The sequence below is a fragment of the Mesoplodon mirus genome (assembly GCF_964341445.2).
Source record: "Mesoplodon mirus genome assembly, chromosome: 12".
In the NCBI taxonomy this organism is placed as follows: Eukaryota; Metazoa; Chordata; class Mammalia; order Artiodactyla; family Ziphiidae; genus Mesoplodon; species Mesoplodon mirus.
In genome coordinates this window covers 102,486,262-102,513,431 of record NC_138988.1, presented here as the reverse complement: position 1 = coordinate 102,513,431, position 27,170 = coordinate 102,486,262, and the positions used below count along the sequence as shown (strand labels likewise).

The window sequence follows — 27,170 nt, the reverse complement described above, 5'->3', positions numbered from 1 at the left end:
TGAGCTTTGCTGCCTTCTATCATAGACTATTGGGTGGTTTTTACTTTTTTATTTTATATTTATTTATTTGTTTGTTTTTTTGAGGGGGTTGGTTTTTAAATCACCCTCCTTGGAGCCTTCGGGATGCTGATGAGCTGCTGGGGGAGGGGCTGCTGTGGGCAGGAGGCCAGGCCGAGTGGGCGGGTTCCTCATGCCCACATCAGCTAAAGCGGCTTTGCTCTGTGCTGTGCTATAGATGCTGTGTGATGTAGAGGGAACAGATTGGAAAGGTGTCACATGGCAGAGAGCCTGGGGTTCTGGGTTTTAAAACAAAAAAGACCTAAACCTTGAGGCCCTCTGGCGACGGTGCTCTTGTGATGACCCTGGGTTGAGCTCAAAGGCTTCATGACATGACAAGCAGAACCGTCTCCTAGGGACTTCCTTGGTGGTCCAGTGGCTGAGACTTTGCCTTCCAGTGCAGGGGGTGTGGGTTCGATCCCTGGTCGGGGAGCTAAGATCTCACGTGCCTCTCAGCCAAAAAACCAAAACATAAAACAGAAGCAATATTGTAACAAATTCAACAAAGACTTTAAAAATGGTCTACATCAAGGGGCTTCCCTGGTGGCGCAGTGGTTAAGAATCTGCCTGCCAATGCAGGGGGCACAGGTTCGAGCCCTGGTCCAGGAAGATCCCACATGCTGCAGATCAACTAAGCCCAGACACCACAACTACTGAGCCTGCACTCTAGAGCCTGTGAGCCACAACTACTAAGCCCACACGCCACAACTACCGAAGCCCGCGTGCCTAGAGCCCGTGCTCTGCAACAAGAGAAGCCACCACAATGAGAAGCCTGCACACCGTGACAAAGAGTAGCCCCCGCTCGCCGCAACTAGAGAAAACCCGCGCGCAGCAATGCAGACCCAATGCAGCCAAAAAATAAATAAATAAAATAAATTTTAAAAAATTAAAAAAAACATGGTCCACATCAAAAAAGTCTAAAAAAAAAAAAAAAAAAGAACCATCTTCTAGCCGACACCTAGCGAAGGCAATGACCTGACCAAGATCGTATGGCTCAGAAGAGGAGGAATTGCGATTTGAACCCAGTTCACAGACACATGCCATTCCCTCTACCCAGAATCCTGCCGGGGGTGGAACCGCTTCCCCCAACCTCCTTTCACCCAGTAAGTCCCTCCCCCTGTGAGGTCAGCGCATGGCACTTGCACAGGAACCTTCTCTGACCCACCATCTAAGTCAGTTGCCCTTTTTTGTGGCCCCATGGCTCCATGTTCCTCTTCTTCAAACGCTTTAGTGTAGTTGCAATTCTCATTGCTTGGTGATTCTTTAACACCTGTCTCTTACGCTACTCTGTGAGCTTCATGAGGTCAGGTCTGTTTTGCTTTGTTTTGTTTTATTCCATCATTAGGTTCTCAGTACCCAGCAGAATACATGCCATATAGTGCATGTTCATTTCATCTGTTGAATAAATGAATGAATGGAGTACGTGGACAGACAAATGTCTAGCCTCTCAGGCAGTGATATTAAACATTAAGTTTGCTGCCCCCAAGATCCCTTCTCACTCTGACCACCAGTGGTCCTGGCAGTCCCTGCACGAGCTGTCATGCTGTTTTGCTGCTGATAGTGAGTTGAGGGGTGGGCAGGGCTGTCCCGGGGGAGAAGGACTGGGGTGGATCCAGGGCCAGCGAGGACAGCCCGGAAGCCCTCGCCAGCTCACTGTGAGGGGAGCTCCCGCTCGGCCTGCTCTGTGAGTCCCGGGTGGGCTGCCCCGGAAGTGGTCCAGCATCAGGCTCTGCAGAGAGAACTCAAGCTTGAACCAGAAAATCTCCACGGTTCCTGACCCTGGATTCTGTGATTCCGTAAAACATGCTGCTTGGATGAATCGTATATAATCAAGCTCTCCCTGCTGTATTCCAGCCTAGAGTATCACGGCTAGAGGAAGCTCGTCCTCCCAGCCGAGTCCCAGTTTAGTCCCTCTCTCCCGTGACCTCTCCCTCAGTATCTGTCGAGAGATGACGCTATTAGTTAGCCCCAGGGAGGCCCTTCTCAAAAGCATTTGCAAAGTAACCATAAATCATTGGAAATATATATAAATTTCTCTCTACTAATGTGTGCTTCCTTCATAATTAACTAGACACTGAGTCTCTCAAAGTAATTAGCCCACTTTCTCCAAGACTCACTGAAGAAATAAAAGCTGTACGACATAGCACACTCATGGCTAATTCTACTCATGAGTAGTGGGGTTGAGGAGAGCTCTGTAGCATGCTCCTTGGTGGGGTGGCTCTTCATACCACATGGGTGACATCGTACCTGCCCTTATATCTCGGAACTCTCTGTTGTTTGGGGCTGTGAGATCTCAGGGCCCACCTCTAGGTGCAGCAAAACTGCCCAGAGCAAGGTCCTACCAGCCTTTCACAGGACTCCATGCAGACCTCATCCTGGACCCGGTGGTTTGGGTTGATCGCTGAATGATGGATTTTCAGTTGAGCCTTCTTAGCCAGGGTGATAAGGCCCTCTCCCTGCAGATCATGCATCCTCTAGATGGCTCTCCATCAGACCACTTATACCTGGAACATACCCTCAGCATCCTTTGTTGAAACAGAAGAGGAAACACATAATGAACGCCCCTACCAGTACCCCATGTCATTCGCTCCCTAGATTATGCTCTTTGCCCTTCACCTGCCAAAATCCTACTCGTCCTTAAGATCTAGAGCTAATCTCATCTCCCTGCCAGTCTTCCCTAACCCCTAAGTCGTTTACAATCTATGCCGTGCATTTAACGCTTAGCACTAAGAGCAGTGTCCTGCTAGCTATCATCTCATGCGTCCACGTCTCAGCCCCCAAACAGAGGGTAATCTAGACTCATCCTTCTTTGCCTTATGTTGCGATACCTCTTCCCCCTCACTCTGCCGCTCGGTTGTACCCAGAACGGCCACCCCCTGAATATTTATGTATTGATCAAGCAATGCCTATCCCTCTTCTGTACCTCCTCAGTGTCTGCCTCCGCACAGAATAAATCATTGTGGATCAATTGATGGAGATGAAAATGTAGCACTTCACCTGCCAAACATCTTGTGCTTTGTGACCTGGCTCATCCCCTGAGGTGCCAGCGCGTTCGGGAAGCTGCGGTGCACCAGCACGGAGTTAAAGTTAGCTCTGTTGACTTGGGCTGTGCAGACGCAGCCAGGGAGAAAAGGAAAACCTCTTCCAAATTCCCCACACGGAGGAAAAGCACAGAGCTTTGGAAATCTGTGCAACATGAGACGTTACTTCAGGCTTGTTAGAAATGTAGGAGGACGGCTTGGAAGACAATGGATAGTTGAAAAGAACTTTTCAAATACAGTAAATGCGGTTAGAGCACGATAAGCAGCGGACTTAGAAACCATTTGTGTAAAACGCAGGGCAGCCTGGCTGCTAAGTTCATGAAATCGAGAAGAGGAGCCATCTGGGCAGGTGGAAACCAAACACGTTCTCTTGCGATGGTCCTGCCACTGGCCAAGCAGTGGTCTGCTAGGGATTTCTATTGTTGCTTTCTGCTTCTTTATTTTTAGTACAAATTTGAGTTCCCAACTTCCTCTTCTAGTAATTGTCAGCTAGGTTGTTCGGGCAAACTCTCCTCCTCCAAAATGAAAAATTTATTGTGATAAAATACACACAACATAAAATTTACTATTCTCACCATTCTTAAGTATACAGTTCAGCGGCGTTCAGGACATTCACGCTGCTATGCAGCCGTCACCTCCATCCACCTCCAGAACTTCCTCACCTTCCTCAGCTGAAACTGTCCCCCTTAAACGCTAACTCTCTGTCCCCGTCCCTCAGACCCTGATGACCACCACTCTCCTTTCTGTCTCTATGAATTTGACGACTTCAGGGACCTCATGGAAAAGGACTCGTACACTGTTTGGCCTTCCGTGTCTGCCTTATTTCACTGACTATAATGTCTTCAGGGTTCCTTCAGGTTGTCGCATGTATCCTATTAGGATCCATTTGTACAGATGAGGAAGTTGAAGCTCAGATGACTTGTCCAGGGTCATTCGGGCCTTTCTGTGTGGCCCCAACTGAGGGTCTAGAATCTTGAGCCACATAAATAATACCAATTGTTACCTGTAGCTTGAACTGTGCTAAACGCTTTACATATACTATTTTCATGCAGTCCTTCAAAAACCCTGTGAGTACACGATCTGGATCTTAGAATGAGAACCTGGACCAGCGATTAAGAACCGGCCCAAGATCCGAGAGCTGGGAAGCAGTACGGCTGGGCTGGGCTGCATCCCCGAGCCTCCCACGGGAGCGTCTGTTAGAAAACTTCCCCAGAGCAGTTACGTTCCTATGGACATGCACGTGGGGACCAAGAGCACCGGCCCACTCCCCGGGAGGCAAGGGCACGACCTCCTTCCTCCTGACTGCCTGGCCTGAGACCCTGCCTCGGAAGAACCGGGAACGTTAGGGGGGTTGGTGGGAGTGAAAGGGGTGTTGGGGGACGTGAAGCGCCCCTGAGGACCTGCCAAGTGTTTGACGTGAAAAGGCGCGTCTTGCCTGCAAAGCGGGTGTCTCCTGGGACCTCTTCAGCTGCCAGCGTGCGGGCGGCCCGGGAGCGGGGGCAGCTCCGGAAGCGGGTTTCTCTTGCCCGGCCCCGCTTTGCCTCCTTCGGGGCCTGGCTTGGAGCTGTCTCTCCCACGGTGCTAACCGCGGGGGAGCCATCTGGTCTGGTTTCTGGTGACTGACGCCAAGGAACAGAAATCCCTGTGGGAAGAGAGCGGCAGTGAGAGGCGGTGGCGTCCACACCAGGGACTCGGAGCCTCGGCTCCGAGCGGCCGTCGGGGGCGGCAGGCCTAAGGCCGAGCGTCTGAGCGTGGGAAACAGACGGCTCGGTGGCGGAGCGTGCGTGATGGGGCAGGGGCGGGAGAAGGCAGTGGATGGGAGGCCGGTTCAGTCCAGAGGGTCTGTTCCAACCCGAGACCCACCTCCTGCGGGGCCTCTTCCCTGGAGAGCCGGCCTGGCTGTCACCCAGCGGCCCCCAGGGCGCCTGCGGCGTCCCTGCGCCGCCTGCCCCGAAATCCCTCTGATGGGCGCCCCTTCCCTTTCGTCCGCTCGGCCCCTCCAGAATCCCCTGTGTCCTCTGCACTGACTCCTGGGATGCAGAGCTGGGGGCGGGGGGAGCTGTCACTCGGTCCAGCCCTCTCCCTGGTGAGGTCAGGTGGCCTGACCAGTCGCACGGCCGTGGCTGGGGCCTGGGCCCTTTCCTGCATTAAACCAACGCGGCCTCTGTCCTCGAAACCCCCAGGGCAGTTCATGAGGAGACGGGCACACCGTCATCGGACCTGAGGTCTTAGGACCAGGATTTCACCTTTTCCTCTTCCCTTTGGCTTCTTTTTTTAAATACGGGGAAGGTACGGGGGGAAGTGACTTTCTTAGTTTCTAGAGCACTTGTTTAGGTCGTGCCCGATGCTGAGCGGTAATTCCCCTGCCTCCCTGACTCCCAGCCTCCCCCCACTTTCCCAGCCAGGCTCCCCAGCGTGCCCCCCTGCTCTCCCCCCGGCGTCCCTCCTCTCCCCATCAGCCCTGCAGGTAAAGGAGGTGGGGGACAAAGCAGCGGGCCCTGAGCGCCCACCCCGGGCCGCCGGGGTCTCACCAGCGTCTGCTGGCGTGTCAGCACCAGCCCCAGGAGGCACGTGTCATCCTCACGTCACAAGGGGGTCGCCAAGGGCTCGGTCACACAGACAGCAGCAGAGGCCGGGGGACGGAGTGGCAGTCGGACCCCTGCTGCAGGTCTGGGTTCTTCTCCCCCCCTCACGCCCCATTTCCCTGGCAACCAGCCCCCTCCCTGATCCCCGTCCCATCACACTGTTCCCCTCACCTGAGCCCGCCGACCGGGCGAAGGGCGCGGCCGGGTGGCCGTCCCGCTGAGCCTCGGCATCACACGAGCAGGAGCGAGTCGGTGGTCCCACCGCCCAGTACCCTGAAAACAGCACCTGCCCCAGCACGGCCCCGTCCCCGCTGTGGAGCAGCCCCTGTAGGTAGGTCGCGTCAGCAGGGACCGTGGGCGCAGCGACCCATTCAGGGAGGTGCCCAGCGCACCACCGAGAACGTGAAGGGGCTGCTCTCGTCACCGACGGAAAAGCAGACGCTTCCCCCGTCTTGGGAGCAGGTGTTGGCGGCCTCCGGGGAAGGACTTGACCTCGAGATCGGAGCCTGTGTGGTTGCTGGGGTCAACTTGATGGTGGGATGATGGAGGTGGTCCAGCCCTCGCCGGCCCCCTGCCCCACTGTCCCTTCTGTCCAGGGAAGCCTGGTGGCCCTGGTCCCTGCACAGAGTCCATCACTGGCACGCTGTTACCTGGAGAGCGGCAGTGAGCTTAGCAGTACTTCCTTTTCACGGACTTATCATCGACTTACAATGTGATATTAGTCTCAGGTGTACAGCATAGTAATTCAATGTTTTTTGTAGGTCATACTCCATACAAAGTGATTACCAAAATACTGACTGTATTCCCTGTACTGTACATTACATCCTTACCACTTGTTTATTCTATGCCTAGCAGTGTGTCCCTCTTAATCCCCCGCGCCTATTTTGCCCCTCCCCTCTGGTCACCACTAGTTTGTTCGCTCTGTGTTCTTTGGGGTGGGGTGTACACCCGGGAGTAGGAGTGCTGGGTCACATGGTAATTGTGTTTACCTTGTGGGGAGCCACCAGACTGTTCCCCACAGTGGCCACGCTATTTTACGTTCCCGCAGGGTTGCTGGTTTCAGATCCAGCCCTGCCACTTACTCGCTGTGTGGACGTGGCCCAGTGACTTCTGCTCTCTCTCTCTCTGCTTGTCTCTTCTCTCTCTCTCTCTGTCTCCTCATGGGTGTGTCGGGACAGTGCTGCTGTCTACCCAGTGGGGGTGTGATGCTTACCTGGGTCCGTGGATGTGAAGGGCTTACATAGCAGTGCCTGGTATGTAAGAGGCGCTACGTAAAGAAATGTTTGCTGCTGTTGCTGTTTCTGAGCCAGTGGGGGCCATGACGGATGAAAGATTGAGAAGCTTTTGGGCTGAAAGAGGCCGCATTGGGAGGATGTAAAAGAATCAGAAAGGCCCTAACCCAGACAGTTGGGGCTGGCCCTCCGGGCATCCCTCCCTCTGGGGAATCCACCTTCTCACCTGTGCCACGCTGAGCTGTGAGACCCTCCAGCTCCGTGGTCTTCGTGGACGGACCGCTCCTCAGGGGCGAGAGACTCGGTCCTCCGCTCAGACCAGGGGCCAGGTCCGTGGCTTTTGGTTTCCCCGCCAGCAAAAGAAGGACCAAGTAATCCACCATCTGAAAGCTCCAAAAAGAAGTTTCTAGCAAACAGACAAAAGGCACTCCTCCCTCTCCCTCTCCAGTGATGTTAGGAAAAGGCAAACCTGGCTGATTTTCAGTCGCGTCTACTGAATTGTGGCCAAATATTCTGCCAAATACTGTTTCTCTCAATTTTTAAAATTAATCCATATGTTTATGATTCATTTGCACCCAACTCATCACAGTGTTTTGTAAAAGCTGTTGGAATCCCAAGAATCCTTATAGGGACCTTCTTGGAAGCACTTAGAAGCAAGGAGATAAATTTTTTTCCCATTCGTCTTTGGTTGGAAATCTCAACTTGTACAGGTCGTATTACCAGCTCTTCAGCTGAGAGACAGAGACCTGAGTGAACCACCGAAAAAATATAATAACAGTGTTGTGAGGATGCTTTCATCTCACGCTCGTGCGGCGCTTGATGGCTTCCGGGCCCTGTCACCTTGTCTCCGAGGCAGTCGGGAAAAGTCGATGGGGTCATTGCTGTTACTCTTTCAACGGAGGAGAAACTCAGAGTCAGGACGTGTGTCGTAGCCTGGAAATGAGGAGCCCGTTCTAGGCCCCTGTGAGTCGGGGAGGGGGGCGGGGAGGACGGGCCCCTGCCCAGGCTGGTGGGACAGTGGCCTCCCCTGCAGGAAACCATCCTCCCACCCTTGTTGGGTCTCCAGATCTGTTGCCGCACCTGTTCTAGTGAATGTTTGCGTCGTCATCCAACAGCCCGCAGTCCCTCTGCCCTTTTTCTTGCTCAACTAATTTCTCCCCCCTAGAACCCTCCATCCCTTGGAAACCCGGGATGCTGCCTGGTGATGTCGGGATGGGAGAAGCGTCCTTGCTGTGCACAGGGGCGGGAAGGTGGTTCTCCCGGCTGCCCCGAGAGGCCAGTGCAGCGGGGCACAGCTGGGCTCCACCCCTGCAGGGCACACTGTCCCTAAAGGGCCCCGGCAGGGCAGACCTCGGCCCTCCAGCCCCAGCGCGAGGCCTGCTGGGGAAGCATCTTGAGGCGCACACAGCCTCTGCGTCGGGTGCCGTGGCCTGGTGTCTCTGGGGGCCTGGGTTCTGCAAAAGGCTTTGCCACCAGGAACCATGAGCCACGGAGGCCCGTGCTGCCAGCGCACCGCCGTGCCCACGGGGTTCCCTGCTCACCTCCTTTAAAAAGCACAGAAAGAGGCCCCGCTTACCGAGCTCCTTTGGTTCTGTGGCACGCCCTTGTGTGCTCTGTCTGGTGGTGCTGCTTTGAGCCGTTCTCCACGGTCGACACGACTGTTATCCACCTTCTATCCTGAGGCCCAGTGCGGGAACCGGCCGGGGTCACCGGGGGAGGACATGGCACCGCTGGGCGTGGACCAGGCGCTGGCTCCGAGGCCTGCCCCGTGGCCCGCGGAGGGGGATGAGGCTCACGTCGGCGGAGGGCTTGGGGCGCCCCGGTGTTTATGGCTACCCTCGCTGCCTCCTAGCTGACAGCGTCCGCCTCCCTCACTGTTGGAGGCAGGGGTGGGAGAGGGAAGGAGAATGCCATGGCTGAACGCGGGCAGGGGCCGTGGAACCCCGGCAGGTCAGTGTGAGGCCGGACCAGCTTCCTCTAGGCCTGAACGCAGCCTCCCACCCCAGGGTTCGGTGGTTGCATAAGCATTCGTTCAGCAGCTTTTACGCAGCACCTGCCCTGTGCCAGACATCGCCCTGGGCACCAGAGGAGCAAAGTGGAGTAACACGGCCGGGTGCCGTCCCTCAGGGGCGCACAGCGCACGCGATGGAGACCAGTGTCTAGGGGACTTGCTGGGGAGATACAGAGGTGCAAGCCTGCCCAGTGCCCGGCAGGACACGTCTCTTTTCTTTTTTTAACTAGTGAGATGTAATTCACGTGTCATACATCCATTTAAAATGTTCAACTCAGTGTTTTTTCTAACACTCACCACTATCCCATTCCAGACATTTTCACTACCTTCAAAAGAAGCCCCGTGTTCATTAATAGTCACTCCATTTTCCACCAGCCCCTCAGCCCAGGGCAGTTATGAGTCTGCTTCCTGTCTGTATGGAATTGCCTCCTCTGGACATTTGAGATAATGGAATCATATAATATGTGGTCTTCTGTGTCTGGCGTCTTTCACTAAGTGTAACGTTTTCAAGGCCCATCTGGGTTGTAGCATTAGAACTTCATTTCTTCTTATGGCTGAATAATAGTCCACGTAGAGGTAGGTTGTTTATCCAGTCATCATTTGAAGGACGTTTGGGTCGTTTCCACTTTTTGGCTGTCGAGAAGAATGCCGCCCTGCACATTCACATACGGGTTTGTGTGTGGCCAGACACTCCCATTTCTCTCGAGCATACACCTACTGGAGGGACTGCTGGATCATAGGGTGACTATGTTTCAGGGTCTGAAGAACTGCCGTGTTTAACTTTCAGGGGTTCCTCCGGCTCTTCCCCCAGCGGCTGCACCATTTTACATCCCCGCCAGCCATGCGTGAGGGTTCTTATTTCTCCATATCTTCTCCAACACTCGCTATTTTCTGTCTTTCTGATTATAGCCGTCTTAGCTAGTACGAAGTGGCATCTCACGCGGTTTTGATTTGCATTTTCCCTGCTGGCTAATGACATTGAGCATCTTTTCATGCGCTTCCAGCCGTTTGCATGTCCTCTTGGGAGAATTCTATTCAGATCCTTTGTGCATTTTTAATCAGATTATGTCTTTTTATTTTTGAGTTGTAGGAGTTCTTTATATATTCTAGATACAAGTCCCCTGTCAGTATATGATTGGCAAATATTTTCTCCCATTCTGTAAGTTATCTTTTCATTTTCTTAATGGTGTCCTTTGAAGCACAAAAGTGTCTAATTTTGATGAAGCCCAATTCATCCATTTTTTCTTTTGTCACCTGTTTGGTGTCGTACCTAAGGAAGCTTTGCCTGGCCCAGGGTCATGCAGATGGACTCTCGTGTTTTCTTCTAAGACTGTTACAGCTGTAGCTCTTATGTTTAGATGTGTGACCTGTTTTGAGTTAATTTTTGTCTGGTGTGAGGAAAGGGCCAACTTCGTTGTCTTGCGTGAGGACACAGAGGGTCCCAGCACCATTTGTTGAAAAGACATTTCCCCATCGAATGGCCGTGGGGCGGGAAGAGGTGGAAGCGCTGCCCCACCCCCCTGAGGACCGGCTTCCTCCCCCAGCCACTCAGAGGTACCTTCTTCCCTTACCTGGGTCCACAAGGGGACTGAAATGCGAATAGGCCTGTGAGGCACAGTCCTCACCCTTCCTGGAGGCGGCGAGCAGGACAAGGTGACCAGCCCCGGGCGGAGGAGGAAAGAGAGCAGATCAGGAAGGCAGGGACATCCTGCTCAGCGAGGGGCCTGGCGGCAAAACGGGCGGAGAGGGAGGGGGGAGCCCCACCGAGAACAAATCCACGAAGTGTCCCGAGTCCCCGAGAAGCACGGGCCCGGGGCCCTGTGGCACCTGTGGGGAACGGCGGGCCTCCCAGGGCGTACGGAGCTCCCGACCCTACCAGAGGCCCCTGTTCACGGCTCTAGCTTTCCTGCAGGCCTGGGGCGGCCTCCCGCTGGGCAGCGGGCGTGTGGCGCGTGGTGTTGATGTCCCCGGGGCTCTGCCCGGGACCCACTTGTCTGCTCCAGCTTCTCCACCTGCAGCGAGGCAGGCAGGGCTGGCTCTCCCAGGAAGGGGGCTGGAAAGGAGGAATTTGGTGGCTTGAAGGAGAGAAACAGAAGTGCCTGGAGAGGGGAGGGCCAGGCCTGCTGGCCAGGGCCCCGGGGGCTTCCTGATAAGCTGTTGTGTACCCGTGTGTCTCAGCAGCTGCCATGCAGTAGAAGCCTTAGTGCTGTCGGGACCCCGTGTTCCAGAATCACCCAGCTGTTCCATGGCAGCCAGGCCAGCAGCCGCCTGGTAGAACCAGGATTACAGTGATTGTCTGCACGGCACAGAGATGGCACGATTGTCCGTATGCTCCCCACGGCCTGCAGGGGGCGTGCTTGGTCCCTAACCGCTCTGCTTGTCAGGGTCCGCCTCGGAGCCCAGGGCTCCCGCCCAGCTGCTGAATCAGGGCCGGCCCAGGAAATCGATTTGCAAGAAACTTCCTTCCCAATGGATGCACTCCGTCCAAGGGGACCCAGCGGTCAGCGTTCCTGTCACCGGCTCCTCTGTAAGGGACACGCCGGCCGTCAGCAGGGGTGCGCCTCTGTAGCGCCCCATCGGTGGCCCTGTGCCCTCCTCCACTTTCACCACTGCTTCTGCAGGAGACACGCCTGCCCCACACTCATCTGCCTTTCTCTCCCGTTCTCCAGGACACACAGGACCAGCCACTGCTACCGCATCACCTACCGCCACATGGAGCGCACGATGTCGCAGAGAGAGGTCGGGCGCGTCCACCAGGCCGTGCAGGAGGCGGCCGTACGGCTGCTGGGCGTCGAGGGCAGGTTTTGATGTCGCCACCTCCCTGGCCGCGGCCCTCCCAGGGCCCCGGGTTTGCTGAACCAAAGAGAAAAAGATATTGCTTGTGGACAGAGGCATCCGTCATCTTGTGGTAAATGGGTCAGTTTCAGGACTTTCAGAAGGTAAAGGATCGCTCTTCAGCAGCTGTTGCCATAGCATGTGTCTTTTATTTGGGAAAAGTTGGGGGAAGGAGCAGTAATACGAGAGTTACCTTCTTTTCCTTTTAGAAATGCTTTGCCCGTTGGCGCTCGGTGCGGTTAATTGGTCCCTGGATTCTGTTAAAGTGTAAACACCAGGCGTGATTTCCTGCCTGACAGGCTCTTCCCCCCGTGTAATGAGCGGAGCCACACAGAGGGACACACTCCAGACCACAGAAGCTTTTCTCAATCGGCTCCCGTTCCTTTCTCCCTCCTTTTTCTGTTCTGCAAAGGGCAGGCTGCAGCCAGGGCGCGGATGAAATGCCAGGGATCCCTCGGAGGTGGAGGGAGTCGCATCTCTGAGCGAGCAGGATTTTACTTCCTTTTCACAAAATGGGGCTTGGAGCCAGGGCTCTGGCCCCAGGGTGTGGACAAAGCTGCCTCCTGCCCGCCCCCCACCCCCACCCCCAGAGGAGAGAGAGCGCCCCGGGGCTGGGTGGCACCCGGCACTGCAGGGCCAGGTCCTTGAAGCCCCGGAGAGTTTGTTTCCTAATGGAAGGCCTGTGCTTCCGGAGACGACCTTTATGGAGGAATACGGGGCTTTGATGTTCCCCTTTTTCCATCCCGAGCGCTTTGTAGTCTGCCTGCTTCCCTCCTGGCCAGTTTTCATAATCAGATTCCCTCCCCGGTGTGATGCTGGCGGCTGATGGAGGACCGTGTGAGCACTGGGATAAATATTTGATGAGGGCGGCCATTAGCAGCCAGCGGTGTGAGAGGGGGCAGCTGCTCCAACAGCAAGGAATGGCTTCAATGTCATTTTACCCTCTTACCCAGGGGGACGTGTCCCTTGGATTTTAAAGGGGATCGAGAGCTGCATCCCAGCCTGGCCAAGCTGCTGTCCAGGGTCCTGGGGCCCCAGGCGCTCTTCCTGGAGAGAAGGGGTCGAATGCACAGCGCGATTGGTGATCTCTTCTCCGGGCGCATTTGCTAGCAGACCACTCCTGAGCGGGCCTGGGGCTGCATTTCCAGAGACCCCTTTTATCCCCAAGGCCCCTCAGGCATTCACGGAAATCCTGGCGTAACACCCAGAAAACACGGCACGGCCCACGACCTGAGCACATATCTGTCAGATGCCAAATGCTGTGCTCGTGCCTGGGGGCAGTGCTGACATTGGGGAGGGGGGAGGGCTTTGCTGAACGTTCCTCTCTCGACACTGCACGAGATGTAGTCAACCTTCCCCTACCTTTTCCTGTGAGGTCGGAGGAGTCTCGGGCCCTAACCAGGAGCGCCCCCGAGCCTGCTTCCTCCCAGTGAAGACCCTGTAGCTAGACGGACTTGGGTGCGTGGCCAGGTCTGCGCCTCCCCCCTGCTCCCGGGACCTGTGCTCTGCGAGCCCCCAGCCGCGCGGGCTCGTGCGACCCCCACCTCCGCTCTGGGTGTTGGCGCGCGTGCCAAAGGTGGGCCCGCCTACCGGGGGGCCGAGGGGACATCCAGCTCTTCACTTTTCTCATGGGACTCCCGCAGGAGACTAAAGAGTGAAGCAGAAAAAATAGGAAAGATTATGGAACCCCTGAGATGAGCAGCACTCTGCAGCTCGGTGACAGATGAGTCCGTATAAATAGAGCGTGGTGGCCAACACCAGTGTCGCCCGCCACCCGCTGGGAGGCTCCCTCCCGCCCTTCGTGAAGCATGGACAGTAATCTGCCTGCTGCAGAGGTTGGTCAGGCGTGGAACCCGGAACCTAAGAAGCTGCCGGTGACATCTGCCCTGGCGACGGACATCGGGAACCGGGTGCAGAAGGGATGACCCGTACAGTGGCTGTCCCTCCCCCACGTCTCAGCGGCCACATGGGGTCCTCTGTCCCCACGTCAGCTGTCCAGTCTCCGTGACGGCCATCAGCACTCGTGCTCGGCAGCCGCCAGGCAGGGCCATCCCTACCCAAACGCAGGTCACAGTAGAGGGAGGACACATAACAGCGACGGTGGGGTTGACAGTGGCTGACCCCCGCCCCACTGGGTGTCCCAGGCACAGCGCACTGCGTGTGTTCAGCCACCTGAGTCTGCGCCGCTGTTCCACGTGCAATAGATGAGCCAGGAAGAGATGGACCGGGCCCAGCGTGCCCTCCTTCCACTCTCACGGCCCCGGTGGTCCTGTTCTCCCCTCCACCCTCCAGGAGTGAGGTCAGTGTGCTCGGGGAGATGCTGCAAAGCCAGGGCTCAGGAGGCCTCTCTGACTTCCAAGCCTGTGCTCTTCACGTTGCCCCCAGCTACAGCCCCTGCACTTGCCCGGGCGCTCGGCCTACGACAGGCAGGGTGGGGATTCACTCTGGACACCGCAAGGCAGAGGGGCCACCGCTGCGCTGCAGATGTCACCACCAGGACAGTGGCAGCACGACTGCCCAGCCCCGGGACCCTGTCCACAAGGTGCTAGGGCATGTGACACGGGCCCTCGGGGCCAGCCGTGGGTTCTGTATCAAAACCGTTGGAAGGTCCTCTTTATCATCTGACGCTTCAAGTGGTCAATAGAGTTACACTTGCTGCTTCAGGACGGCAGGTCCGATTCAGGGCCACAGTTAGAGCTGGAAAGGTCAGCTGCTGAGCGACAGGAAAGTCCAGAACTGAACGATCTAGGACCCTGCGAGGGTACTGCGTGCTCCCAGGAGGCTGCGTCCCAGCCCCCGGGAAGGTGCGGCAGCAGGAGGAAAGTTCTTCTTGCTCTCGGTGACCAATTGCTCGAGATCCTAGTGGCTCTGGTCTCCTAGATGGCGTCTACAAAAGCCAACAACACACACACACACCTAAAGCTGGTGCCCTGTTCAAAGGCAGGGGCTACAGACACTTGTACAGGCAGGAGACCGCCCGGCTCGGGCCTCCTCTCTGGCCCATTCCCGAGCCTGGGGCTGGGCTGGGGCGGGTGGATCAGGTGCCTCCTGGAGCACTGGAACAAGCCCCAGGCTGAGCTTAGATCAGGTCTAAACCCGGCTCTGCCATGGTGAGTCACTTAGCATCCCTGAGGCTAAACGTTCTCCGCTCTGAGATGGAGGTGATGATGCTCTCCTCCCTCCAGGGACCGAGTGTGGACAGCTCAGCAAGGAGGAAGAAGATCGTGTGTAAAACTCTTAAGCATCTCATTCTAGCCTCACACAAACTCTGAAACTTAACCGCAGTACGTCCACCTAGGCAAAGAACATGAGGCCAAGGACCAGGCCCAGGGTCCTCCCATGAGCGGGAAATTGACCTAGAGTTTAAGGCCCGCTCTCTGTAAGACCAAAGCCGCGGTCTTCCTGCCGTGCCCTGTGTCTGCCAAGAACTGACACGGATGAGAACACAGCGGCCGGGCCTCGCCCTTTGCAGTCTCAGGTGTGAGATGGGGGGCGCCCTCCACAACCTTTGCTCCCCAAGTGCAGGCCCGCACATGCACATGTGTTTGTCTCTTCGGACGCAAGACTCAAAGAGGGCTTGGCCTGCACACACTTCCAGAGGATGCGGGGAGACCAGCCCACACTGAGTTAAACAGGAGACTTCAAGGAGTGTGCATGAGGCTCGTTAAACTACAAGGATCGATCCAAGAAGGAAATCAGTTTAACAGTGGGCTCAACGCTAAAGCAGCACGTCCCAGCTGTGTCCCGGCTACACCCTGGGCTGTTGGGGCCCTCGGGCGGGGCGGGTGCCCAGGGCTGTGTGCCGACCATGGCCTGCTGGCTGTACAGTCACCCTTCTCTCCCAAACAAGAAGGGCTTTCGGGACGCAGGTGTGTGAGACTGGCATTATTACAGAGGCAACTTTGAAATCTATTTTTAACGGCTTCGAATCTATTGAGTGACTCGTTTGAAGTCATCTATATTTTATTACTAATAAGAAACAACTAGGATGCCAGGGCAAGTCAATGGAAAAAGGAAAGTCTTTTCCACAGGTGTGCTGGAGCAACTGGGTCCCCATGTAAGAAAAAAAGAAAAGCATCTCAATCCCGATGCCACACGTCACACAAAAATTAATTCAAGATGGAGCCTAAATATAAAAGCCCAAACCTTACTATCAGGCTTAAAGAAGAAAATGTAAAGACTATCCTTGTGACCTTGGGTAGGCAATGACTTCCTAGAGAGGACACAGAAACAGCTAGTAAAGAAAAAAAAATGATCAACTGGACTTTTTCAAGATTTAAAACATCTGCTCTTTGAAACACGTCATTAAGAAAATGAATAGGGGGACTTCCCTGGTGGTCCAGTGGTTAAGAATCTGCCCTTCCACTGTAGGGGGGCACAGGTTCGATCCCTGGTCAGGAACTAAGATCCTGTATGCCGCGCAGTGTGGCCAGAAAAAAAAAAAAAAAAGAATAGACAAACCACAGATTGGGAGAAAATATTGTGACACATATATTCAACAAAGGATTTATATCCAGAATATACAAAGAATTCCTACAATTCAATAATAATTTTTTAAAAAAACCTTTTGAAAAATGGGAAAAATTCCTATAATTCAGTAATTTAAAAAAAAAAGCTTTTTAAAAAATGAACAAGCACTTCACAAAAAAAGATTTATAAATGGCCAATAAGTTGGAAAGATGCTCCACATTATTAGTCATCAGGGCAATGCATTCAGGAAGTTACAGAGCAGCCGGAACTCATCTATAGGGGCAAAAAGCAGATCAGAGGTTGCCTGGGTCTGGGAAGAGACTGGTGGAAAGGGGCCCATGGGAATGTTCTCTATCTTGGTAGACATGCAGGTTACATGGACGGGTGCATTTGTCAAAACTCATCAAACTGTATGCTTTAAGATCTGTGCCTTTCGCTGTGCGTAAACTAGACCACAAAGGAAAAGAGACAAATTACACGTGCTGCATCTCACGACCAAATGCGCACTACGGCTCCGAGGTGGAGATAGCAGCTCGGCGCCAAGGGAGCAGGCCTAGAGGTGGGTGTGGAAGGGGCTCTGGGACTCTGGGGGCAAGATCATTCTTGAGTTGACGGCACACCTGGGGCAGGCAGCTCTCTCCCAGGAGAGTGGCCGCATGGGGGAGGGGACAGGGTGGAGCTGGAGGAACAAGGTGCCAGCACAAGACACAGGAAGAGAAGCACCGGGGACCTGCCGACCCCAACTCTCCATCCCTCGGTGGTGTCCTTGGAGCTCACTTCACCCAGGAGGCAGGATGCTGGGGACCGGCTGGGGTGGGCTCAGGGCACAGAGACAAGAGGGGAAGGAAGGATGTGGGGACTGCCGATGGAGCCTCTGGTTTATCTCTGTTGTTTCTTCCTAAACCCCCGGAGTCCCTTGGAGTCAGAGCAGCACATGGACGCAAGCCACGCTCCTCCCCTGCTCCAGCTGAGGTCTGAGTGTATCACAAAGCCCGCCCGTCCCAGGGGGGAATCACGCTGGGATCCCACGGGAGGCCAGGGCAGCTGCCGTGGCCTCCTGGCTCCACGGGACATCTGTCTCCCACACCGGGGAGGTTCACACATGGCCCGATCGAGAAGCAGACTCCGTGGCGCTCCCTCCAGCCCTGTCCTCAGCCCGCTTCCAGCTGGGTGCCACGAGGACCAGAGCCCCTCAGTCCTTCCGTACCACGTGTCTGAGCTGCCCAGGTGCCACCAGCCGCCCACACCTGGGAGGCACAGAGGCTGTACGGATGGTCAGTGGTGCCCCGGGCACCAGATGTTAACTGCACTCGGTGGGGGGTGACCTGGAGTTCCCACACCTCCATGCAGCCCCGTTTAACGTGAGATGGGGATTCCAGTCCCTCGGGGGTTGTGAGGAGGGTTGAATGGATTGAAGCCGGCAACACTCTCAATTTTTAGCACGATACACTGACCATTACAAGTGAATCCGTATTTTTCTTAAAAACCCACGTCGGGAAAACGTGCTGGAGTTAGAAGGTGGGGATGATTGTTTGACTATCTGAATACATGAAAATTCACTGAATTGTGTGCTTTGAAAGGGTGAATTTTATGGGATGAGAATTATATCTCAATAAAGCTGTTATAAAAAATGTTAAACATGCATTCACTGTATGACCCGGCAGCCCCTTCCTAAGGCGTTTCGCAGGAGAAATGAAGCACAGGATGTTACTGAGTTGGGTGAACATGGAAACCCAGGCAGAGGTGAAGGCAGCTCAGTCTGCCGTCCTCTCCTTCCCAGGGGTTTGGCCCCTCAGAGCTGGGCCAGAGTCAGGCCTGGCGTACATGCGGATGCGGTTTGGGGGTAACTGTTAAGCTGGGGTGTTCCTCTATCCGCCTCTCCACGGGGGAGGGGCCGCTGGTACCTGACCTCCTCAGGAAGGCTCCCTGCTCCCTGCTCTGTAATGTGTGGTTTCCCCACCAGGAGCACGAGAAATGCAGAGTCCTAGGCCCCTTCCTGGACCTGCTGAATGAGAGCCTGCATTTATCCAGGTCCCAGATGATCCGTGTGTGTGTGTGTGTGTGTGTGTGTGTGTGTGTCACGTCCAGAGATGCTCTGAGCTGGAGCCATGAGCTCCTTAGCCAGGAGGATTGAGGCTTAGCCAGGCTGCAAGGCAGCAAGGAAGAAAATGCCCCCCTTAGGTCCTTGGGGCCCTGTTACGATTTGAAGGGTGTCCATCCTTCAAAAGAGACCTTGAAGTCCTACCCCAGCACCTCCAGGGTGAGTCCGCATTTAGAGACGGGGTCCATGGAGATGCAATGATTAAGATTCCCACGGTGCCTGGTGTCCTTATAAGAAGACAGCCATGTGAAGACAGACCACCAGAAGCTAAGAGAGGCAAGGAAGGACCCCCTACAGGTCTCAGAGGGAGCGTGGCCTGCCGATGGCTCCAGAAATGTGAGAGAATATTTTCTGTTGTTTTAGGCCGCCCGGTCTGTGGGCGCCCTAGGAAGCAAATAGGGATCCCAAGACAGAGGGAGCAACCCCTTGTCCTTCGGACTCTGAAAAGACAGCCCTTCACGTGCCCGCAGAGGGAACCCCTAGTAAATGGGGGCTGCCGTGTCTTTGGGTGGAGGGAGGCCTTCAAGTCTCGCCTTACCAGGAGGCTCGGTCTCTCTCAGCCTCAGTGCACCCGGCCGGGCAGCCCCTTGGGCAGAACACCCGGAGGGCAGCGGTGTCCGAACTGGTAGCTCGGCCTCAGGGCCCAGAACCCACAGCTGAGACTCAGGGGAGCCTCCCAGCTGGCTCTGAACTGAGGCAAAGCCAGCCAGGCAGGACCCGGCCACGCAGAGAGGGCCAGGCCGGCGGGGTGCGAGAGACAGCGGGTGTGGATGCCCTCGACACCAGTGACCAGAGGGGAGCGGTTCCCAGGTGCTTTCCCCGGTAGAGACAGGCTTTTGGGCCGCCCAGGGGTCTGCCCCTCGGGGCAGGAGGAAGTGCAGGGGCTGACAAGCTCTGACTGCAGCGCCCCAGAGCAGGCTGTGCTCCAGGCCCTGTGGGCAGGGCATCCCAGGCGGTGCTGTGAGGGGCTTTCACTGTGCCCCCAGCCAGTCAGTTCTCCGGTCTGCCCAGGCGAGGGTGGTCCCGATGGTCACCGGGGAGTTGGAGGTCGTCCAGGTAACATCTGCAGTCCTTTCACGTTCGCCCTGCCCTGCGAGGCCTTGGCCTCGGGCAAGCAGCCCCTCTGGCCTGGATTAATTCAGACCCAGGTGATGAGAATGAAGCCGCGGCCCCGCCAGAGGGAAGCACGTTGGGCCTGTTCACAGCCTCACCCCTTGGATGAGGGCACAGCGCCTGGCAAATGGCCGCTCCCCAGCAAGGGCCGCAGCCAGCGCTCATGTCGCTGTGCGTCACTCACCGCCACGGCCGGGCTGGGCGGGCGGCACGGGGAGGACAGCTGCCTGAGCTCCTCTGTCCACACAGGCAGAACCCGGCCGAGGCAGAGGAAGCAGGGCCGGCCTCCCTGAAGCGGGCCCCAGGGCTGGCCGGCTCGGAGGTCACGCTGCGCCGTCCCAGTCTGGGTCCCCGCACGCAGATGACCAGCCTCTCCTGTGCCGTCCCCTCCAGCAGGCTCTCAGCAGCGTTCACTGGCTATTCAACCCAGGCCAGGACAGAGTCTGTTAACTCTTGGACTGATGCCATGTGTGGGCCTCAGGACCTGAAAAATACTGTTGAATGGGGTCACTTAAAGCACGTTTTCAAGAAAACACAGGAGGTTTAGCAAAATGGTTAAAAACCTGGGTTTTGGAGCCAGGCAGAGGTAAGCTCAAATGTGGGTTCCTCGAGAACACCTCTCGGCCTCGTGGTGCACGTCTGCAGGATGGGACAGTCGGTGCGGCAAGGACTACGTGACACCACATATAGGAAAGCTGCTAGCGTGGGGCTTGGTAAGTAGACAGTGAAAGGGAAAAAGGAGATCTGGTTGTGGGTTCAGAGAAGGCCACACTCCCAACTAAAGGGATTGCGAGATCTGGGAAGCTTCTGGAAAATTGTGGTGGCACATGGCGGTATCCTGGAAGGTCTGGACTCAAAGGAACCTTAGAGATTGTTTGTCCGGTGGCTCCATTTTAGTGATGAGTTGCTGAGGCCCAGAGAAGTAAAATGACTTGTATTACTTGGATGAAGAACCAATGGAGCCTGACTAGACCATTCTCTCATAGTACAACAAGTCTGGAGGAGGCGGGGCTGGTTCCGTGGTCCAGTGTTGTCACTGAGACCCCAGGCTCTTCCTCCTGCTCTGCCAGCTGCAGCAGGTGGGTCTTCCCCTCATGGCTACAACGTGGCTGCAAGAGCACCAACCAGCATATCTCCACACAGCCTCCAAGAGCAGGAATGGAGAGGGCAGGGAGCTCAGTTTCTCCTCACAAATTTCTTTTTCTCATAGAGAAAACATTTCTCAGCCTTCGCTTCAAGTCTCATTGTTCAGGAGTGATTCACAGGCCCACACTCCAGCTTTAAGACCTGGGAAAGGAAGTGTCTGTCATTTCCAGCCTCTATTGTAGGAAAAGAGGCTCTACCAAAAAAATAAGGGGGATGGGGGATGCTATTTCATAGGCAACCAACAGTGTCTCCCAGACTGGCCCAAAGTCATCCAGCTGCTTGCCAGCCAGACCCCTGCAGGGCCCAGGATAGAACACTTGGCTCCAGGCCCAGCATCGTTTCCTCCTGTATTTTGCTGCCTCCTTGGTAAGCAAGGGCTTTAGAAATGGCGTGTAGTGAAGGGCCATGTGAAGAGCAGCTAGTCTCTGGCCAGAGGACTAGTGAAGCTGAAGCTTGGAGTCCAAACTGAGCAGAGTGCGTGGAGGCTGGGCGAGGGAAGCAGAGGAAGCCGCTCAGCCCAGAGCTTCCCCAGGCTTCCTTCCCGCTGGGCCCACCCCTCAAGACCCTTCTGCCTGGACGTTTGTCAAAGAGGGTGGCGACATGCATTGGAGGATTAATCAGATGGGGACATTGGTATTCGTGGCACGAGAGCCTGCCCTCTGGAGCTGGCTCTTCATCAGTGCGTTTACTCCTGGCAGGTGCCTGTCCTCGCGTGTTTAAGTCCTTTACAGATGTTAATTTTGTGTGTGTCTGTAACGATGGTTCTGTAGGTGGCAACGATGCTTTCCAGACAGGTCGACGGACCGGTTCAAAGTCACGTAGGAGCCCGGTGTTCTGGCTCCCTGGGACTTAACACATTTGTTGGCAGGGACACTGCATGTCGCCAGAAATCAGAATGCTAAGCTCTCTGTCACTCTTTCAAGCCAAATGTCAAGAAAGCAATTATGGAAGAGCCAAAAGCTTGGAGGCAGGGAAGAGCCAGCCCCACCTGGGGGCTGCACGTGGCTGGTCCCAGGCTTCCAGAAGGCTGGTGGGGATGTACCGGCAAGGGCAGGAGCCGAGGCTACCTTAGACGCTGAGGAGTGATGTGGCCACAGGTCTGCAGGCAAAGAGCAGAAGAAAATACGCATGATGTGAGAAGGCGGCCAGGGGAGCAGTGGGGAACTGCCGGGGGAGCCCAGCGGCGGTCCCTATGGAAGCAGCGCAGACGGGAGGCTGGATAGAGAGGAAGCGCCTGGGGCCTGGCTGGACCAGCTGACGATGACGGTGAATAGCAGCGTCCATCTCTGGGATGGAGGGATGGCAGCAGAGGGGTCTGGAGGGATGGAGCTGTGCTGGGCCTTCCCCACTGGCAGGATCTCTTGTCTCTGGTGATGCTGAGATGCTGGCAGAGGCCAGACTGCACCACAGCCTCCAGAAGAAAGGCATCTCTCGCCTACCCCTGTCGTGGGTCAGAATCACAGGCCAGCACAGAGAGTCGCCCTTTCTTGGGAGGGAGGAGGGGACTGAGGCCCTCACAGCCGTGGTCACTTGCGTGCAGTCCAAAGTGTCAACAGCACATCCCAGACCAGACCCAGAGCGCTGGGTGCCCAGCCAAGGCCATTTCCCCAGCAGACCGATGCTTTCATGAATTGTTTAACCACCGAGAAACACATTTGTGATTTTTCTCCCCGAGGACCCCATGTTTTAAGAGATTCTCATCTACCAAACAACTGCATTTACCAAGCAATAATTTATTCATTTTCTCATTTTTAAAATTAATCAAAGATATGCATAACTGCCAGCCAGGGTCTCTGATCAGCAGGATATAACCTTATTACCACTCCGGGTTGATTTAATTCCTGCCCAAAGCAAAGAAACTTGACATTTTAGATAGCCTGAGCAGCCTCGCTGGGGGAACGTGGAGGTTTTCACTTCGCTGTGTGAGATGTTCACAACAGCTTCCAGACCCTTGTCACTGATGTGTGGAGCCTTGGCCCCCAGGGACCCCTATTGGGAATCACTGCATCGTTTCAGCAGGAAATAAGGCACAAAGGGAATCTCACCGTCCCAAAGTCTGACCACTAAACCGTTGAAGGGTTTGTGGCCTGGATCGAGCCCCTGCCAGCCAGGAGCCTCGGGCAAACCACTCTCTCTCCCCAAGCCTCAGTTTTCCCATCAGTAATATGGGAATGAGAGAGTAGTCAGGGTTCTTAGCTGCCCATTTTCTTAAGTTACAAAAGAATGTATTAGAAGGATGCTGAGGGAAACAGTCTGGCTGTTCCTCAAAAAGTCAACATAGAGCTACCACATGACCCAGCAATTCCACTCCTGGGTCTGGACCCAAAAGAATTGAAACAAAGAATTCAAACAAAAACTTGTACATGAATCCTCGCAACAGCTCTATTCACAGTAGACGAAAGTTGGGAACAACCAAATGTCCATCAACAAGTGAATGGTTACACAAAGTGTGGTCTATACGTACAATGGAATACTATTCAGCCCTAAAAAGGAGTGAAGTTCTGACAACACACTACAGCAGGGATGAGCCTTGACAACACTATGCTGAGGGGAAGAAGCCGGACACAGAAGGCCACAGAGAGTATGATTCCACTTATGTGAAACGTCCAGAACAGGCAGATCCGTAGAGACAGAATGCAGATCAGTGGTTGCCAGGGGCTGGGGGGTGGAGGGGTGGAAAGTGATCACTTAGTGGGTACAGGTTTCCATTTGGGGGGATGAAAAATTCTAACGTTCAAGAGTGGTGACGGTTACACAACCTCAAGGAAGTTCTTAATGCCCCTGAACTGTGCACTTGACAATGGTGAAAATGGTAAATGCTGTGTTATGTGTATTTTACCACAATAAAAATAGTGTACAGACAGTGAGATGCAAATATATATGTATGCTGGCTAAGTTGCAGGCTGGCAGGACCTCTGGGAGCCACGCCCGCAGCCTCGCCGTGGGGACACAGACACAGACACGCCAGCCACTGGCCCTGCCCGCCCGGGCTCTCCATCTCCTGCAGCCACTCCGGCCTCAAGTCCCTGGGACTCTGCACAGATGCATCTTGATGGGGGAGGCTGGGTCCCATCCCCGGGGCGCTGCCAGGAAGGCTGAGGCAGATCAGAATGCCAGCTGTCTACAGCAGAGGACACATGGAAAGGACCTGGCCGGGGCATGAAATGCTGGTACGGGTCCTTCCTCCTGTGAGGCATCAAGAAGGAAACAGGTCACAAAGGAAACTCTGCTCTTTAAAGGACTCCTGGAGCGAGGCCACCTTCCCCTCCCTTGTCAGCCCTTCTGAACCCCCCACCCCCAATTCACGCAGCAGAGACAATTGCTCCCTCTCCGTCCCCTCCAGGGCTTTCTCCCTTTGGACAAGGTGACAACAGCCGCTGGTCCTTTATCCAGTGGACACTGTCCCTGGCTTTAGTTTTCTGTGATTTACTTTGCACTTTAACACACGGACCCTGTCACTTAGAAGCCAAATGACAGTGAGATGGTGCCCAGGTGGGGTGAGAGCTGTGGGACCCGCTCTGCCCTCTGTGCTGGGAGACAAAACCCCTGCCCTGCGCTTGTCCCAACCCGGCCGATCACCCACCTGGTGGGGAAGACGTGGCACCTCCAATCTCAGCTTCAGACAAGGCAGGAGGGAAATGAGCAAAACCGATGGATGGGATCAGAGTTGGGTTGTTTTTTTTTTTTTTTTTTTCACTACGTGGGCCTCTCACTGTTGTGGCCTCTCCCGTTGCGGAGCACAGGCTCCGGACGCGCAGGCTCAGCGGCCATGGCTCACAGGCCCAGCTGCTCCGCGGCACGTGGGATCTTCCCGGACCGGGGCACGAACCCATGTCCCCTGCATCGGCAGGTGGACTCTCAACCACTGCGCCACCAGGGAAGCCCCAGAGTTGGGGTTTTTTAAGGAAAAAAATTTAGTACAATTTTAAACTTTCAGGAAAGTTGCAAAAATAGTACAAGGAACTCCCATATACCTTTTCTGCCGATTGGCCACTCGTTTACGTTTTATCCTATTTATTTATCTACCCCCCCCTTCTCTCGACTACTTCATTCTACCTGTAAATAATCCAGGGTATTTAATCAGACTCAAGCCTGTGCTTAGTTCCCTCATAGCTCCCATCACAAACCGCACATATTTATTTGCCGATTTGTCATCCTGCATCCTTCCCACTAGAATGTCAGCCCCACGAAGGCAGCCGTGTCATTGTCACACACCCATGACCGTGCCGGGTACATGAGATAAACTCCTAACCACAACTTGCTAAGATAAGCACAGGCATGAAACGGAGCGACAGGGTCCCCCTTTAGGTTTATGGGCCAGGAAGGTCTCTGCAGGGTTGATATTTAAACCGAGACCCAAAGGTGAGAAGCTGCTGTTGAGTGGAAGACACTGGGAGCCTGGGCAAAGGCAGAGAAGAGGTGATTGAGGACCAACAGATGATCAGCAAGGCTCATAGTGGAGGGGACAGGGTGGCAGGTGACAGTGAGATGAGGCCGAGGAGAAGGACGTGCACTAATCGTCCATGGCCTCGTAGCCAGGTGAAGGGTTGGACTTCAATCTCAGAGAAAGGGAAGGCCCTGGAAAGGGTTAAGCAGGTGAGTGCTATGAGTTATCCTACCAGAAGTGTACTCATGCAGCCTTGCGTGGAGTGGATTGGAGCAGGGCCGATGTGGACGTGGGGAGACCAGCTGGAGAAGCCTGCAGTCACATTGGCTGGAGATCCTGGTGCCTGGGACCAGGGTAGAGAGGGAGGGAGGGAGGGAGGGAGGGAGAAGTGGACAGATCTGACATGGTTGGTTGGATGCAAAGGAGAAGGGGAGGGCGGTGCCAAGGGTGACGGCCCCTGGTTTCATGGCTCAGGCAGCTGGGGGGCGGTGGGCGCTGGTGGAGAAACGGCACAGGTTTGGGGACTCTGGGGGGCGTCCAAGAAAAATCAGACAGAGTGAAACAGGCAAGGAAGACTTTATTCAAGACGATGGTCATAAGAGAGAGACTGAATTTAACAGGGGCAGCCGGGGATTTATAGCCAGTGGGTGAGGTCAGAGTGAGGGGGTCAGTGAGTGGGAAGTTACCAAGAGGAGCTGGTTAGCTGTCAAGGGTTGGGGGAGTCTTGCTCAAATGGTTTGGCCAGCATCCTGACAGGCTGGGCTGTGCCGGCGAAGGCCAGCCGGCCAAGAAGGAGGCTCAGGAGAACCCGAGCCTTCTAACAGGTTTTTGGGTTTTTTTAAATTAAAAACTGGTAAGAAACCTTTTCTAAATTATTATGCTGTTTTATATTTTAAGAAGTTAAGGGTGCTATTCATTTTATTAATTAGAAAAGCAGGGGAAATCATGCTTAAGGCTACTCACCTAACACCTCAACTGATAGTATTTTGTACGTTCCTTCTAGCCCTCGCTTGGGTGTACATATTTTATCTGCTGTGTGTGTGATTTTGTATTCTTTGAAGATTTGAGATTGTGAGATGTGTATTGCCAGGTAGTGTTAGTTATAATTTTGTTGACTCCATTTTTATACATTTCTTGTATATACTACACGTTGCATAATCATCCTCCTACGATTTCATATGCAAGTTGCCATCCATCTGTCACCCGTATAAAAAACGCTGCTGTGAACATCTTCAGGCCCACAGCTTTTTCTGTCTTGTGGATTAGTGCATTCGGCTAGATTCCCAGGTGGGAATTTCTGGGTCAAAGGGTATTATTTTATTTCCAAAATCATTTCTGATGATCTAAACAGAGACGTGAGGATAAAACGGATAAAACGGGGGAAAGGCAGATTTGCAACAGACACCAAGAGCAGATTTAGAAATCCTGAGGGAGAAGCAGGGGCTGTATCAGCAGGCAGAGATGGTCCTGCGAACACAGGGGTGTTGGCACTGTCTTTTTCAAGCTTCCTCCCTGCCTCCAGGCAAGGATACTGAGAGCCTGGCCACAAGAGCGGTTCAGGAATGCACAGATCAGATCCTCCAGGCAGGGAGATGCAGCCGCTCTAAGTCTCCCGTTACCAAGGCGACCTTCACTTTTCCCCTCTTTTCTAGGTTAGTGGTTCTGAATCTGTGCTGGATGGTTGGAGAGAATTAGTTCAAAAAAGGGGAGAAATAAAGAAAGTGGCTTTAAAAGACAATTTAATGGTTAACCTGAGGAATCGGCACCGAGCACAATGCAGAGAAACCTGGTTCATTCCTGTTTCTGTATGATTTCATGGTTTGATCTTTTCTGTGCAGTGAATTTATTTCCATTTTCCCTTAATAAAACAGAGCCACCAATGTGCTCCACTGCGTCTAATTACATGCAGCCTGTGGAGTGTCAAATACCCCTGTCCCAACGGGAAAAGCACAGAGGCATAATAAGATGATGATTACAGCCGGGGAGAAATTAAAACAAGGAGTCTCAAACTCACACGCCCGATCCTGGCACGATGTGTTACCGTGGGGATGCACAGGACCTGGGAGCATGTGGCTCCCACAGCTGGCAGGAAGCTTGGAAACTTCCAGCACCCTTCTCCCTGCGCTGGCTTTTCGCAGCCTTAAAAGCCAGCCTGGCGGGTCCCTTCCGGTCCCCGGGTCCCCGTGTGCGAG

At 54.7% G+C, this 27,170-nt stretch overlaps 1 protein-coding gene across 2 annotated transcripts in view; it reads left to right on the top strand.

Annotated features, from left to right (window-relative positions):
* Positions 1–17,846, top strand: part of FARS2 (phenylalanyl-tRNA synthetase 2, mitochondrial) — a 379,330-nt gene extending 361,484 nt beyond the window's left edge. For both annotated transcript variants that reach the window (XM_082638489.1, XM_082638483.1), the window contains one exon: positions 11,596–17,846. In XM_082638489.1, the coding sequence (XP_082494615.1) occupies positions 11,596–11,734 (139 nt within the window). In that variant the 3' untranslated portion in view covers positions 11,735–17,846. The remainder of the gene's footprint in view (positions 1–11,595) is intronic.
* Positions 17,847–27,170: the final 9,324 nt, after the last annotated feature.